This window comes from Bombus vancouverensis, chromosome 7, assembly GCF_051014615.1.
Source record: "Bombus vancouverensis nearcticus chromosome 7, iyBomVanc1_principal, whole genome shotgun sequence".
NCBI classification, from domain to species: Eukaryota; Metazoa; Arthropoda; class Insecta; order Hymenoptera; family Apidae; genus Bombus; species Bombus vancouverensis.
The window spans coordinates 6,893,138-6,909,830 of record NC_134917.1 but is presented as its reverse complement, the minus strand read 5'-3'; the positions used below and the strand labels follow the sequence as shown (position 1 = coordinate 6,909,830).

Sequence of the window (16,693 nt, the reverse complement as noted above, 5' to 3'; positions counted from 1 at the left end):
AGTGCTCGTCCCCATGCTCACTGCTTCACCACCAAGGCAAATGAATTAATTTTCTTGATTGTCTGGCTAAAATATACCGTGCGACGATGCAACCTCGATGCTGAGGAAGCTTATTCCTGGGTCACGCCACGTTAACTGACATCCAAATAATTAAACGGAAGCCGCAATGTAGATAGCCAGGACTAATCATGCCATGCAATGCATCATTGAACTGTAATGAGCAGTAACTTGAAGCGAATGTTCGGCAATGTGTATAAATATGAAATATTGACAGATGATTTCAAGAAAATTAAATTTTGATAATATGCATCGCTTTGATGATAAAATATATTGCTGTCACGTCTCTTAATAGATACTTGAGATTTATAATTTACTGGTCCTGTAAAAAATTAGTAAATGATGCTCCTAATTATTAATCCATCATTCATACGATTTTATCAAATTCAAATAATGTTACTAAAAATCGACTAAAGCGACGAATACTTATGAAAGGTAGTGTATATATTCGACATGAATTATTATGAAATCTTTCTCCACAATTCCTTGACTTAGTCCACGTCCCACATTCAAATCGGTACTATACACATAAGCAGAAGTACGTGCTAACTCGGATCTGAATCGCACGCAGTGAACGTGTTAATATTGTATTAATGCAAATAGAACTTCAACCTTTGGTATCGTACTTCTAAAGGTTTAAGGGTGGGAATACCTGCGTTTGGAATAGTAATAAGGAACTCGTAGCGTGTTAATTTCATATGCACATCCTGTATTTATATTCCCCGAGGATACTGAAAAAAGTCATAAAAGAAGAGAAAATGTAGTTTACGCTGGGAATATACATTTTCCTGATGTCGCGTAAAGCATGATAATAAGGAATTCTGTTCGAGTCAAGAATGTATTTCGCGTCAATTTCGCTCGGACGCTTCTTTATTCATATCCCCCGAAGGTACTAGAGCATGCTATGAAAACGAAGAAAGTGGTTTACACTTTGAATGGTATAGAAATACCGCTGGAAATACGCGCAGAGCTTAGTAACATACAACAGAGAAATTAAAAATTTATTTTGTCCACACACTCAATTTTTCGTTTTGAATTAATCTGACAGGAAGCACCGGAGAATGCTTTTTAGCGCTGAAAGGCTATGAAAATAAGGCTATGAAAATCGTGCAAAAGAAATGCTCGTACTTTAGTATGCTAAACATAGGAATTGCAATTTACTCGCGAAATTACTTCGAAAATTACTTGTTCTTTTATCGATTCGCATTTACCTTGATCGACTCATTTAATCTTACTTTTTCCTACGTTTACTTCGATGAAGATAGAAAACGTGAACCGTTCATTAAGAAAAACTTCTTTCACTTTTGTTCGAAATCTTACCATTAATTACTAGCGACCATTAAGTATGACTTAAAGAACATGATGAAATCGTACTACTGAAAAACTCGTTAAGGAGACGAGTTTTATTTTTGTGCAAAAATCATCCTTGCGTGGGTCATTAGACGAAAGATCGAATCGTAGAGTTGTAAAAATGCGAATAAATAGCGAGGCTTTCTCTATGCCATTAAATGTAGTTCAAGGACCGGTTCTACGCGCAAATGGATAAAAAGAGCTCAGAATTTTAAGCGAAACGTCGAAGCACATTTAAATGGGATAACGGTGTGAAAATCGATCAAACGAAGTCACGAGGCTTGCTCATTCTACCCAAGCACTTTGCTCGATCTTTAGCTACACTGGAAACGTTTCTACGCTAAATGGCTTCGTCACGAAGATTTGTGTTGGACGATAGAACGTACTACGTTTATTATTCATTTAGAGAATCCTCCCATTTGCACGCCCACCACGTGCTTCGAGAGGTAAACCGAGCATCCAGTAACTTCCTCTGATCGAAGTGATTCAGCGCGCTTCATTTAATTCAATACAAAATTCGGGATGCCGCAGTACGCTATGAGCTTGCTTTGACCGGTTACAATTTACTACGTGCTAATCTGTAGATTACACGATAAGATAACGATTGCTGTTGCGTTGTTAACTAATCTGCCTCTTAACCAGAAACTTTAGTTATTACAAAATTTAAAGTAAAGACAAATCAATTAGAATTCATTTTTAATACAATTTATGTCTTTAGCACAAATAGAACTACATGTAAAAAAAATTTAAAGAAATTACGTTAAAGAGATTGGGAATCTCTGCGAAATTTACTTTTCCCCTTTGTCAGGTCATTTACCATTTACTGGTGATTCCTGGTACTGATTGAAAAACCAAACGTTATAAAGTTTGGCTATTTGTGTTATTTTCATCTTAAAAACCTGTACCGTGCACATCGAGAAACATGTTTTATTACAGAAGTCGGAAAAGTATTTACGTAAAACGTAACAAATGTAACTTTCCATGTATTTATATTACACACCGATGCACAGCTGAAATAAAATCTCTTTTGACGTTTCAAAAGCTTAATAAAAGGAACTACATTCGTATTAATGAATTCGATATTTAATATCATTGGAGCATATAGCTCGCTCATGACCGAGCCAGAGTTTAAAAGAGGATGGTTTTTGACAACTGTCTCATTGTTTATCAAGGCAATTTATGCACTCTCAATAACAAACTAGAAACAGCCAATATATCAAAACTTATCTACCCCTTTAAACAGAAACTTAACAAATCAATCTTCCCTGGAGAGCGGAGAATGCGGACGAAAGAAAAACATGATACATAGTAAACGCCTGCAGCAGCAAAGGAAGTTCTATTCAACTTTCAAAGAACGAAAATCCTTGTGCAATGTCGCTGATTATTTTCTTTGCCGAGATCCCCTAATTTTCATCCGTACAAACGTCCCGTGCTAGACTATTCGTAGCGGCCATGTAACTTCCATGGCATAACGGGGGGTGAGAAGTTTTAATAAAAGTTGGATATTCACGCGAGGCCGAAGGCTTTTTCCGGGTCAGAAAATCCCGTGGAACTCCGGTCCACGTGGCACGTGATCGAACGGGACACTCTTTTCCTTTCAATCCCGGGTCAACAGAGCGCAGGATTACAGAAAAAGTCAACACATTGAGAAAGAGTAAATAATATGAGATTGAACCAAGTGGTCGAACACGGCGCTCGAAAGGGTCGACGCGTTTAAATCGCGTCGCCAAAAATACATTTTCATTCGTGGCCGGCGCAGCGCAAAGATGAATCGAGCGCATTTTGTTATTCCATTGTGTTAGCCGGTCATCGTTGTGTCGACATTATCCTGTATCACGATACAACCTTTTCCGACCGATCGTATCGTGCAAACCGCTATAAAACCGTTACGTAACCGCTATAAAATAAATTACTAACCGTTGTAGCAGTACGCACCTTTTCCCTGCTACGAATCCGTGATAACTCCTTAAAATAAATTCTGTTGACGAGTAATTTAACTCTAACCGTGCATCGACCAACGAGGAATTAATTAATCTCGGCCAACCTGCTCGAAAATGATTAAAGGGTTATCTACTTCGAATGACTTTATTGCGCGGTAGTCGAGATAGCCAATTTTATCGAGAGTTCATTGAAGGATGATTAAAAACCACGGTCAATATTTTAATTTATATTCACCGTGTAATATCAATTTATATCCTTTTTCACTGTTAAACAGTTTATGTTATACACGACTATTTAAACGCGTAAAATTTTCATGATCTGTTTTGTACATAACTACAAAGGCATATCGGTTTCGTATTTTCTTCTGCGATAACAGCTCTAGATGTGCAGCTTTAATGATTTTGAAATACACAACTGGGAACGATGAAATATTTGCAAGAGTCAGATGAACGAAAAATAGGACGTTGCAAAATTGAAATCCGCTAAGGCAACCGGCGACAAGCAAAATTGCAATCTTGCTGGAAGATTTGATGTTCTAAATACCATTACACCGAAACGAAATTTATCGCGTCCTCTGTGAAATAGACGAGTTCTAAAATTCTACAGTATGTAGCTTCTGTTACAAATTTCATGACTGACGAACACGCTGCAGCGAGTAATTTCATTAATGTACTGTGATAAAAAGATGGAGATGAAGAGGAAGAAACAAAAAAGAAAAAACTCTCGCGTTAGCCCTACAGGTAACAAATGGACGGAACTTGAAAGTATTTTCAGTGATAAATTAAGTTCCAGAAGGTCACTAAGCAAACTTAAAAGCCTCGAATATTTTTCTCTCGAATTTTCACGACTTGAATGTCGAGTAATAAAGGAAACGTCTTGCGCGTCGTTAAAAGAAATGAAAATGTGTAGAACGATCTCCTCGCCGATGGAAAACAAAAACCACGACAGAATTCATTGCAGAAATTAATGAAAACCCTGGTCGATATTACTAGGTGTAATGCCGTGACAAAGTTGTTAACTACACGAATCTAAACAAGGAAAAACGAAGTGGATATCGAAACGAAGTGTCCGCACCGCGATAAAACAAACGATTTCTTCCGTGCAATTGGGTCGACCAGAAAGAAAGATAAACTAAAAGGGGAAACAACAAAGAAATAGCGAAAGAAAGCGAGTCAAAGATAAAAGGTATACTCTAATTGATCACGTGATATTAACGAAATTAAGCAACCTTTCCTTACATAGCTGTGACAAAAAAACTCCGTGGTAGATTCACACGGTCCTCTTTTTCCCTTCTACCTCGAACATCATCACTGTACATCATCCCTCGCGATTCACCCTCTTTTTTATCGTCTATCCATTCCTGATCAGACATATATACAGGGGCAAGGACTCGCAGGCTTTCATGTACTAGCCAACGAGGACGCCTGCGCGCTACTTTTATTGATCAAACTGAACGAACATTCAGTCTGATTCGAACCATCGAACCAGACGGATCCAGCAAACCGAAACACAATTACCTCTGCAACAATACGCGTCAACCACTGTACGCCGTTCTTTTCTGTAGATTCGTGCACGCTTCGTTCCCTACGACCTTCGTTTCCCAACGAACACCTTTGTCCTGTTTTTACGTGTCAAACGACGTTAATACCTGAGACGATTTCTCTTTGACCAAAAATAGATAAATTTATTGATAAATAAATAAAGCTACCAGCCTCCCACGAGAAAACACAATGTCACCCATAATTTTTTAGTTGCGCCCGTTAACGAAGCGTCGGCATGGAGTATAATTATTGTAAAAGTAACTTACCATCGGCCACTCACACTGATCAATATTCAATTTCCCTGCGATATTATTCACGAATACTGGACTTGTGGAACAAATAAAGCACTAACAAGGAAAAGAGAGGATGATTCTTCATTAATTCGTTTTCGGCTGTAATACATCAAAGATGACTATCATGACATTTAACTTGTTGAATCATAGTCCTGTTTTTAAGATAAAGATATTCATTTAATAGGAATTCGTAGGATTTCAAAGATTTTATTATTTATTTATATTAAAAAGTATTCGATTGATTTTTTATTAAAAAGTAAATTTTGATGGAAATTCACCCATTTCTCTTAACTGAATATTAAACGTAAAGGGAGACGTGATGAGTTTTTCAAGTTGACAAAAGCACAGATCTTTTTAATTAAATGAAGCAAAAACATGATAAATATGCCCTGTTTAAAAGTATGGGCACATTTGCTTGATTATAACGAATGAAGAAAAGTTATGTTTTATTAAATTTTATACATTTTTATTTGTATATTAGATAGATAACCATTAAATATTTTACATGAAGGCATGAAATATTATGTAACTATAATTTTCTTTCATCTATACATATTCATCTATGTATGTCGAATATTTTATCTATAAGTCCACTTCTATCATACATCGTGCTTTTATGATTGTATTGTATTACGTTTACAATCCTTGAACATCCCGCATATTAATTTATTTATAGTACCAAGTGTAATATTTGTCCATTGCCTTCTTAGAATTTTCCATAAATTTTTGTGAATTTGCAACACATGTATTTTAAACTTGGCAATTTAGTCGATCCCAAAGCTTTTTTGCAGGATTTAAATAATAATTTCATTATTACGATAAAAAGAACTCTTTCGTGACTGTAATATGTAATTCCCACAGACTTTACAGTGTGCTTTAATATTCGTAATTTCCTATCCAGAGCGAAATATGATCGAGAATGTAAATGATGTACCTTTGCACGAGAATGTACACATATCCCGAATCCACTTATGATGGATCAAAACTACATACATGTGAACAACACGTGTTGCAAGATAATAATTAACGCTGTTGAATTGATTACCCGATTCAAATATGTTGGAGTTATTTTACGCACGTATGCTAACTTGAAGGATGATGGTCATCGATACGATTATACGCAACCACGTCTATTTGGTGTGCAGCTGTATCGACGACATGGAAATTCTCACTTGTGTAATCGTCGTTGGAACCGCAGCGAGTAACCACGCCGTTATAATTATCGGATTCGATCGATGCACAGCTGGAGAAACAGCGTAGGATGGCATTGGAGATGCCAGGAGGATAATATAGAGTTGACCAAGGAAATTCGAGGTAATGAATCGGGGGATACCCGCAGAAATGGAATTTCAAATATTTCACTTCCAGCTGAAGTCGAGTATTCAACGATTTGTGTAGATGCGAAGGTAGGTCTTTCAGTGTGTGCCCTAGATGCAAATCTCTGATAAAATATTGCTTAATTGACAGTTAGTAAAAAATTAATCGACCACACAATCAATGCATCAGTAAATACAGATCATATAACATTTTCAGGACTCTTGATGATCATATCGTTCAAGCTCCTGTAGGAAACTTCAGTCTCCTTCTATAACGATTTACTTATTTTCTATGTTATTTGTATAATGTACGGTAATGCTACTTTTCGCGAAATTGGTAATTTGGGCTATATGCTATATCGATATAAAATCTTGTTTATTATAGGCATCGAAGATATTGCACCTATAAATTTTATGGATCCGTGGTCGCCGGGGATTGCATGCCTGCTCCTATGTATACAATTCCCTGTGAATACGTCGAATATACATAACTTAAATATTTGCCTTTCTTTATGACAAACTAGTCTGTATAAATTTTAGCGAGTCACGATATAAAATCAATTCCTTTATCCATTTTTTATTTAATTTGTATCAATTCAATTTCACAAAGTGGATCTTCCATACAATTTACTTATCCGCTGGCAACATTCATTATTTCACTCATCAAGCGGCTTTATTCGATTACGAATAAATAGTAAACCGAGCGAAAAGAAACAAAAGAATGAACTGGAAAACAATTTGTCGAATCATCCGTAAAGAACAGCGCGAACCTTATTAACCAGTTTAACACACGTGCCAGAATGAATTGCTTTTGTTTAACGCAACTGGTTGCAATCTCGAGTTGCAACGAGCTCGATTGTAAAACGGAAATATTCCGGAGTCGATTCGAGCAAATACAATACGACGCTAATGACCGTTGTAAAGGATCCTGGCTTCCGTGTCATTTATGTCGATGATATTTATTCCTGTACCACCGGTACAAGACTCATGAATGGAAACTAAGCAACAGATTGCTTTTCCCGTAGTTCGGAGCAACGGTTTCAGAAAGTCTATCCGTGGCTGCCGCGTTTCATTCAGACGTGCCAATCGAGTTTACATCCGACACCTTCAGGTGATGTTCGTTAACGTGCAATCTGCTCTTTCACAACGAGCTCGTCCTCGCCACGCGAAGTATTTCACCCTCGCAACCCCTTGGAGAACGTTAGAATACGTGTCACCATTAACACCGTAGTGTCCGTTCTTACCAAGACAAACTATTACCCCGGGGTATCTCTTCGTGGCAAAACTACCGATTGATGGGAAATGTATCGATTCCAGAAAAGCCCAAACTGGCTTGTACGTTTAACGCTCATATTGTCGATATACAAACTTGTTTTTATAATATTTCATCATCGATTTCGGCTTAATTTCGATAAATCGAAACCAGGCACTTGAAGCTTACGTAACGATTCACGAAAATATTCGCTAGATACGTTGCGTTCAATTGAGAGATAATTTACAATATGTGATCTCATATGTGCAACTATGACATGGAATTACGAATATTCAATTTAGTAACGAAAATCATACTTAAAAATTTGTATATAAAATTATATTTATATTCAAAAATATTAAATATTGTGATAAAGAGTTACGAAAGTTATCAAGCAGAGACAGAATGATTTATTAAAGCAGAGTTTAGGTATTAGCAATTTAATGTACAGGCTAATAACGAAAGATTAGGATAATAGAGGAATCAGATAACATGGAGAAAGTTCTGAGATACACTCGAAACCCGGAGGCGCTCTCACGATTCAAGAATTTGCAATTATAATAGAAGCTTTTAAATGGAGACTGCGTCCTTTTAGAAATTAATTTTACCTTTCCTTGCATTGAAATTATCTTCGTTAGAGATAGTAGAAACTGAATAGTATCAGCTTTATCGTTATTTAGTTAGATTATTTCATTATAATGTTTCTGAGAAGATACTGATCATTTAACGCTTACGTAATTACACAATTCAGTAGTGTGTATTACTACTGAAATTGGAACGCGGAACACTTTTTTCTTAATTCTTGTTAATACAATACATGACAGAAACAATGTTCGATATTGTTCTAATCGAGAGTTCGATTAATCGTAGCCAGGATAACATTTTACTAGATCGAAAAACGATTAATTATATATTTTAATGGATTTGGACACGAATCTGCGCACGATCTGCATATCTGCATAAGATTGTTATCAAATGATAGATGATCTCAATTTCATTAAAGAAGATATACACAATGACGCACAAAACTCGTTGAACACTTCTAGCAACCTCTCATAAATTAATGAAATTTCAAAAAGCTGTATAATACGCGTGAAAGCTTTCTACGATGTTTAAATACTTTAGTGAATTATTGTATAGATTTATTCAATTCAATTTTATCACATTTATTTAATTTGTTATATTAATAGATCATATATTGCTCACATTTTGACTTGAATTTCATATTATCATTATTCTATCATTATCCTAATCAAAAAATGATTGAAATGAAAATAAATTCCAGTAAATCACCGACAGTCCCTATTTTTCATTCCTACCCCATAATTCCCTACCAAATTGCTTCATGGTATACATATATGGCAGTAGTACAGACACCCCAGTGTTATCATCATCCACCTTATTCCACAACCCGGCTTACATTAAATCCTCGAGAAACAAAAAAGGAAAACAAATGAAAGGAAGGGAGAGAAATCCCTAGGAAAAATAATTCCACTCGGTCATCGTATTGTTCTTTTATTTTTTCTCTCTCGATTTATGTATATACATGTACAATGATTCAGTATCGTCACAGCGTAGCATTCGTCTTACATGCTACCTAACACCTTTAAAAGGTCACATCTATGTTCGACGAACAAACGCGCAGTGAAAGTGAATTCTCGCGTAGGCGAACACATAGGCGGAAATAAGGAAAAAGCACGAATATTTAACCTTCTACGCTGTTAAATCTGAAAACCACGTATAAAGTTCTTTAATACATCGCACGTGAACACGTCGATAAGATGGAACGAGAAGATCAATGAAGGACTTGATGGAAATGTATAAGGGCATTTTTCAATTTTGGAACCTTTAACCTTCCCAATATTCCCCTGAGACCGCCGTTTTTATTTGATAAGCCAGAAATCTACGCGTTCCATATATAATACGATGTAGTGATTGAAGATTCTCGACTCGAAATACCTCGCGAGAAAAAAGTTTGACCGGTGGATCCCTCTGAAAGAAAATTCACGCGAATGATGTGATTTAGTTCACCACAGTGGAAGGATTCGAGGGATTTTGGCCACGTGCCCGTCGACAGCTTTCGCGTTTTAACGCGTTTGTTCGTCAAAGATGCACGCAACTCCCGTTCTCTATTTGCTGAATTCATTTCGATCAGAAAGGAAAGAGACCCTCGAACGAGACGCTCGAGTAAACACGCGCCAGAAATCGTGCCAGCCGCGGAGACTATTAAATCAATTATTCGTTTGATCGGTTTCTAAATTTGCTCGTCCGAGGCTCATTTCCTTTCACGGCGAACGGAATCGCGGTACGCCGCTTCTAATCTACGAATTAGGGCCCTCCTATCTCGTGGACTTTTTGATCGTTTCGAAGATCATGCTACGATATCCTCGATCGTTCATTCCTCGATCACAACGACTTCTATCTCTAGAATTGAAGCGGTTCGAACGAGATATCCAAAGTAACTGATACCGACGAGATACTCTAAGAACCAAAGATTTCAAATCTATCTCGACACGGAACGCCAGGTACATCAGAATTGGGAATGTGGCCTATTGGATTTGCGTGATTCGTGGAATTCTCTGCGTAGTATCTGACCACTGACCTATTTCGAGTTTAACTTCGTACTTTTTTAGATTCTACGTATCGATCATACATTCCTTTAAATGTAGGTGATTCTTCTATAGATTTCTAATAGGAACAGAATATTACGATAGACAATTAACCCTTTCACACTCGATGTCGCGTACAAACAACATTGCATTATAAAATTTTATCGTAGGATAAATGTGTTCATTTTTAGTGAAAAACGGTCCCACTTTTAGTACACTATCTTTCTTAGAAAAAGATCAGAAATATATGTTTCTATTATCAATAATTGACAAACAGAAACATTTCTCTACGATCCAAAATCGGTCCTGAAAGAGTTAATTTATTGCAATGTATAGTTGTACAATAAAGTATCCCAAAAAAGTATCGCTAAGATATCTCTAATTAAACTACTATGCCTATTATCACTAATTCTAATAATAAATCGGATTGAAAGTCGACAATGATATGTCAAATTTTGAACATAGTTTCTACTCGATCCAACGCCACATTCAATTTCTTCGATGCACCTGAATGTATATTATCTAACGCGCGAACGTTCCTCGTCGAGTGAAACTAAAATACAAAAGGCGATCCTAGGAAGACGAACCCCATGATATCTAAAACCACGTTCGATGCATGCGTACCATTTCATCGATCACCATAGACATCCACGATGGCTTTACGGCGTGCAACTGACACTTTACATTCGTGCAGAGTGACGTGGCAAGCTTCATATTTTCACTTTCGCGATATAGCGAAGCTTGCTTTACATTTTACATCATCAGTTGTTTGTCAAATTCTAGCAATTCTCAACTCGATCATCCATGGCTTTGTGTCCTTTGACACGTCGACCATGTTATCAATGAACCGTGCAATCGTCAGAGCACAAAATATCGACTTTGCTCTTGCCGAATTTCAATGTTCCGGATGAAATGCTCGCGTCTGGAACCAACCGGCTCGCGTCCCTGTTTTATGCATGCAACCGGACTTGCGGTATCAAGAACATCGAACAAAGTCGACGAAAGACGAGAAAAAAGAATGTCTTTACAAATCGAACGATTGAAGGTGCTATAAATACGCCGCGGAAATAGAAATCCGTTGAAATAAATACTTTCATTTCGATGGAGTAATTCATTATAAATAGATGTTTATACAAATTCTTAAAACGATTTATGAAAGCGAGTAAAAAAAAAGAACAGAAAACAAATTTGTCTCATCCTCTAAATATTGTAACATATATTTTACTTCGAACTTTTTGTATGTTTTTAAATTTAAATCCGCAGTTTAAGGAGAAATCACGAATACAACTAAAGAAATGCAATTCAAGTAGAGATTTGTCTTATCTTTTAAATATTACAACTAGTATTTTGATTTGGATATTTTTATATACTTCAATTCATAAATGCACAAATTCACAGTCTAATGATAAATTAGGAATAAATTAGAGAAATGGGACTTAAATAGAGATTCTACTATGGATGTTTTCGGATGCCTAAATTCATAAATGCATAAATCTGCAGCCTAATCATAAATTGAGAACATTAAATTAAAGAAATAGGACTTAAATAGAGATTTGTTTCATCCTTTAAATATTACAACGAGCATTTTACTTTGGATATTTTTGCACAATTAAATACATAAATGTGTAACTCCACAACCTAATGATAAATTAAAAATCCAAGAAAAAAGATAGAACTTCAACCAATATTTCTTTCATCATTTAAATGTTTAGGTAACAAATATCTCGCATATTTTTGATATTTTTGCATATTAATGCATTCTGTACATTTTTGCACGTTCAAATTTCCCATAAATGTACAGAAACATCTACAGTTTAATAATAATTTGAAACACGACTCTCATCGATTTCTATATCCTTTCCTTTTATACTGACGATGTTTAACTTGACAGCGAGATATTCAAATTCGCAATATCACACTGCACCGTTACGTTTTACGTTATGCACTGCTATTTTGCAAATCTATTCTCGTCCTCTGTGCGAATGTCCGCCGATATTCGCATTCGTGGTCGCAATCAGTAGATTTCAAGCAAACGCGATACGATGTCGTAAATAATTCTATTCCGAATCTAATAAAAACTAGTGTGCCGGCAGAAAGGAATCTTCATTCGCGTGAGTTGAAAATAAGATTGTCTCGCTAAGGGAAAAACGGTCGTGCGGAAACCATATCAATTCGACTTGGACGCGTTCAGTTTGAAATAGAAAATAGCGAAATACGTGAAATAGTCGGATCGAAAGAATTCTTACGGATCCACGCAGAATCTGAATATTTGAATTTTTTCGGGCGGAACCATTATGTTTAAACTTGATCACTGAGGAGCTGGAAGAATTTCAAGAAACAACTCTCTTATTCGATGAATCTATTTAGTCTTTCTAATCCTGCTACTGTTGTCACATTTATATGTCCCATATTCATTCATATTCCAAGGAAGAAACGATTTTTAATCTGTTTAAAGACAAAGTTAGAAACAGAAAAAAGATAATTATTTCTTAATTTTGCCAAAACGATAGTGTAATGTTAAATATGTAGTCATTGGGCATTCGTAAAAGAATTTCATATATAATAATGTTTATTACATCTTTTAAGCTATGTACTCCAAGAAAATCTTTAGTATAAAATTGAAACAAGAAATCACGTACATCAATAACGATTCTTTTATAGCTTTTTCAAACTTAAGAGACGTTTTAACCAAAGAGAAACACGATTGGGTCAAAAATGACGTAAAGAATATAACAGGATTAAATCGTGTTTTGTTTAATAGAGATAGGTGTCTTTCAAAGTATTAACAAAATATCGTCAGTTTTTAAATAAAGCTCATTTCCACAAAGGAGCAAGGAAAACTTATCTAAAAATCCAAGTCTCCTTTGTCCGCCGCGTTGCATTGTCGTCGACGGCAATTGCGTTTTGCTCGTTTTCCCGCCGGTAAATACGCAAAAGCCGGTTCGTTCCGTTCGAAAACTTTATCGTCCCCAAGTGTACACGCTGCGAATTAATCGAATCATTTAAAATATCGAGCAACTCCCAATCAAGACGAGAAGAAATCGACCAAATTTCTGCACGGTCAGAAAATATCTACGTATCTTACTGCATTAAGTAAAATTACAACTATTTCCACCTAACTTGTCGTAAGAAATACGCCGAGCATACTACACGCAACACGACCAACGTCGAAAGCGAGTGTACTTCTGTGTTACTTGCCCTGCACAATTTCATGCACGCGAAAACGAAGACCAGCCGCATATAATCTTTAATTAGAGTCTAACAAAGAATCATTTATGAGAGGCGTTCGATATACACGCTATTCAAATCGCTCGACATGTGTTTAACAACGTGGTTGCCTTGTACGTAAGTACACACAATTTACGTTACACGATACGTACACACGAGGCCCGATCCAGTGCAACACAAGCAAACTGTCCAATATCAAGTTCAACCTCGAACAGTTCACCAGCATTGTTTGAAGCTAAATTTTGAATCCATCCTTCCCCGTTTCCTTTCATCTCGTCGAGATGATAATAGTACGAATTAATAGAGATGATTTCGTTATCGTATCATTTAGAAGAGAATCGTTGGGTGTTACACCCTGTTAATCCTTGAATCCTAGATTCTTCGACAGCTCCGATAACCGTTTTAGAATAATTTCAATGTCGGGTTATTGATCGGTTTACGCTACTTGGTCTCATTAAATATTTCCTTTGGAGATCCTTCTCTTGGTGTGCGTTGATGAAAAGATTGGGAGAAATACGTTGAATTCGTTGCACCTCGTTATGTTCTTCGAAACGTTCCGACGGTTCTTCTCGGGTGATATAGAAAAGCGGAGAATATTTTCAACGAGTCTCTGATTATCAATACCAAACTTTGAATTATATTTTTCGAGGTAAAACTTTTTCGATTCAAACTAGAATAATATAGTATTCAACGAGTAAACGGTTAAGTGCGAAGAATGAATTGCAGATATGTGGCGAATACATTTGAATCTTGAAAAAGAAACGGAAAAAAGGATGAAGGGACTTCGCCTAAACTTTCTCCAGATCTGACGATCAAATATTGATTTTCCTCATCGTCCAACATCGTTCGCATCTCTCGTTATAACGAAAGCTTTTTGTTTCGTAGATTAATAAAATTTTCAAATTCTTCCTCAACAAGTAAAATGCTGAAACAAACTTCTAAAAACTTGATGATCCAATGTTACTCTCTACCCCTCTCTCTCTCTTTCTCTCTTTCCGTCATCTTCCAAGTCTCGTTGGTCTTTGTACTATCAGCAATTACCGCAGAATTAAGCAAAGTGAATTCGGCTTTGTTTCATTTCCGAGGTACTTCGACCGACGTTCAACACCACGGTAAAGAACACGTGTTAGAAACAAGTCTGGTAATTTCGACAAAGATCTCCACACCATTTGCAGGCGAATTTCACCCAAACATTGACAACGTTACGGCATCTCTTTCATCAATATTCTTTCCAAATTTGTTCGTGGAAGAAACAAGTGAAGAATATTTGAAAGAGGAATTCGTGACATTATCGTTTTAATATAGTTCGATGAATTTGAATAGTACATGCACAACGGTCGTATAACGACGAAAAAATTCATCTACTCTTTACCCTACCGGTTGTTATCTCAGTTCGAAAAGGAAAGTCTTCAAGAAGCCGACTGCTCTGTGCTTTTGTCGACGAAAAAATATTGGAGAATTCCACTTCGATGCTGGAACTGGATCTTCGTCGATCGCGTCACACCGATTATTCCCAACAGCACGCTCGTTTAGCTAATTCTGATCAAGGAAGAACAAAGTATGCTATTTACTCGCGGATGAAGACAAACTCGTTGTAATGATTCCAACGATTTTCCTCGGAATCCACTCCAGGCTTGAGCTGTTCCGAATTGCTGCCAGCTGTACCGGAACCGCAGCTACCGGCCAACTTAAAACCTTGCTCTTGAAGCATGTCGAAAGCTTGCTCAATGGAGCTGTGCTTCAGGAAGAACCTGGAGGTGTAACGATCCGTGGTACCGTGATCCGGATCACGGCTCTCGTTTAAAGTTTCTCCAAATACATCCCTGCAAAGAGTCACGCGGCCGCATACAAGGATCCTCGACAACTTCCGAAACTTCACATCCGCCAGACCTTCGCGACCGAACGCGAAACTTCCGCGATAACCGACGGTTATGTATCCGGATGCTTTCTTCCCGGAAGAGGTCAGAGAACCGGAAGACCTACCGTTCTCCAGAATGGCACGTTCCAAGCCGGGCAGACCGTAAAAATTTGCTTCCTGTTTCAATCTTTCCTTCTCTCGAAACCCTTCTGGCAGGACTAATGCCTGATTGCGCAGGAAATCGAGGACATAACGGAACAGGACCCCATCGCGATCCAGGAAATACTTTCCCTTGGCATCTTTTTCTATCAGCGTTTTTCCCGAAAACAGAGTAGCCAGATAAGAATCGCTCTCTCGAGTGAGGGTGGTGAGAGCGGTGGTGTAAAATACACCACCCACATTCAACTCCACCACGCTTGGCACGGCTTCCTGTTGCTGATCCGTTTGCTGTTGATCCCCCATGCTTCTGGACGCTTCTCTGATAGACTCGTCTCGCGTACAGTCGCACGGTGCGACTCGAGTCAGCAGCGAGCGTATGCGTGAGAGCAACGAAGTGCAACGGGTGGTGGGATGTATAACGAGATGGCAATGACCAATAGGAAAAAAGAGAAACGATGTATATGCACACGGAATCTCTGTGTTTATTCTCGATTGTGCAACGATACTGACTGCAACCCGTAAAACAAACACTTCTCGAGAGAGACCACACTGCACACAGCACCGTGAGAGATAGCGTGAACAGCAAGAACGGGGCGATATATCGGGTCAGTGACCGAGGACAGCTAAGGGTTGTGACGAGGTGGGCACACTCCAAGATAGATCTGACTCCGAAAGCGTGCTCCCCCGAAGCTGAGAACGAGAAAGACTGACGATGAGAGACTGCGCCTACGGTCGGTGGAGGAAAGTCAAGCTTAACTCGGCTCCGTCGCTGCGCTTCCTCTCCTAGGCACTTGGCGCGCGCGGCAGGACGCACCACTCGTATGTGTTGCGAAGCTTGATACGCTGGCGCAGAAGGTGCACCTACAACGCGCGCCGATCCTCGAACAGTGAAACGCGCGCACCACCCCCTTGTCATTCGATCACCGCACGCGGACCATCCACCGCGTGTTATCCTCCTAATGAAATCCTCTTTTTCCACTCGTGTCTCGATATCTGATTACGTTAAAGTTTGTCGGCCTATCACGCTTTGAGATACCACTTCGTTGACTACAAATTTCACTCACCAATGTATCATACACCATTTTACTC

The 16,693-nt window shown here is 37.8% G+C and overlaps 1 protein-coding gene and 1 long non-coding RNA gene across 2 annotated transcripts in view; both read right to left on the bottom strand.

Annotated features, from left to right (window-relative positions):
• LOC143302893 (uncharacterized) overlaps nucleotides 1–16,693 on the bottom strand; it is a 56,571-nt gene that overhangs the window by 39,208 nt on the left and 670 nt on the right. The window lies entirely within an intron of this gene.
• Nucleotides 9,250–16,652, bottom strand: Ktl (BTB/POZ domain-containing protein Ktl). Its single transcript, XM_033347129.2, has one exon. The coding sequence runs from the start codon at nucleotides 15,905–15,907 to the stop codon at nucleotides 15,155–15,157; it is 753 nt and encodes a 250-aa protein (XP_033203020.1). The 5' UTR covers nucleotides 15,908–16,652; the 3' UTR covers nucleotides 9,250–15,154.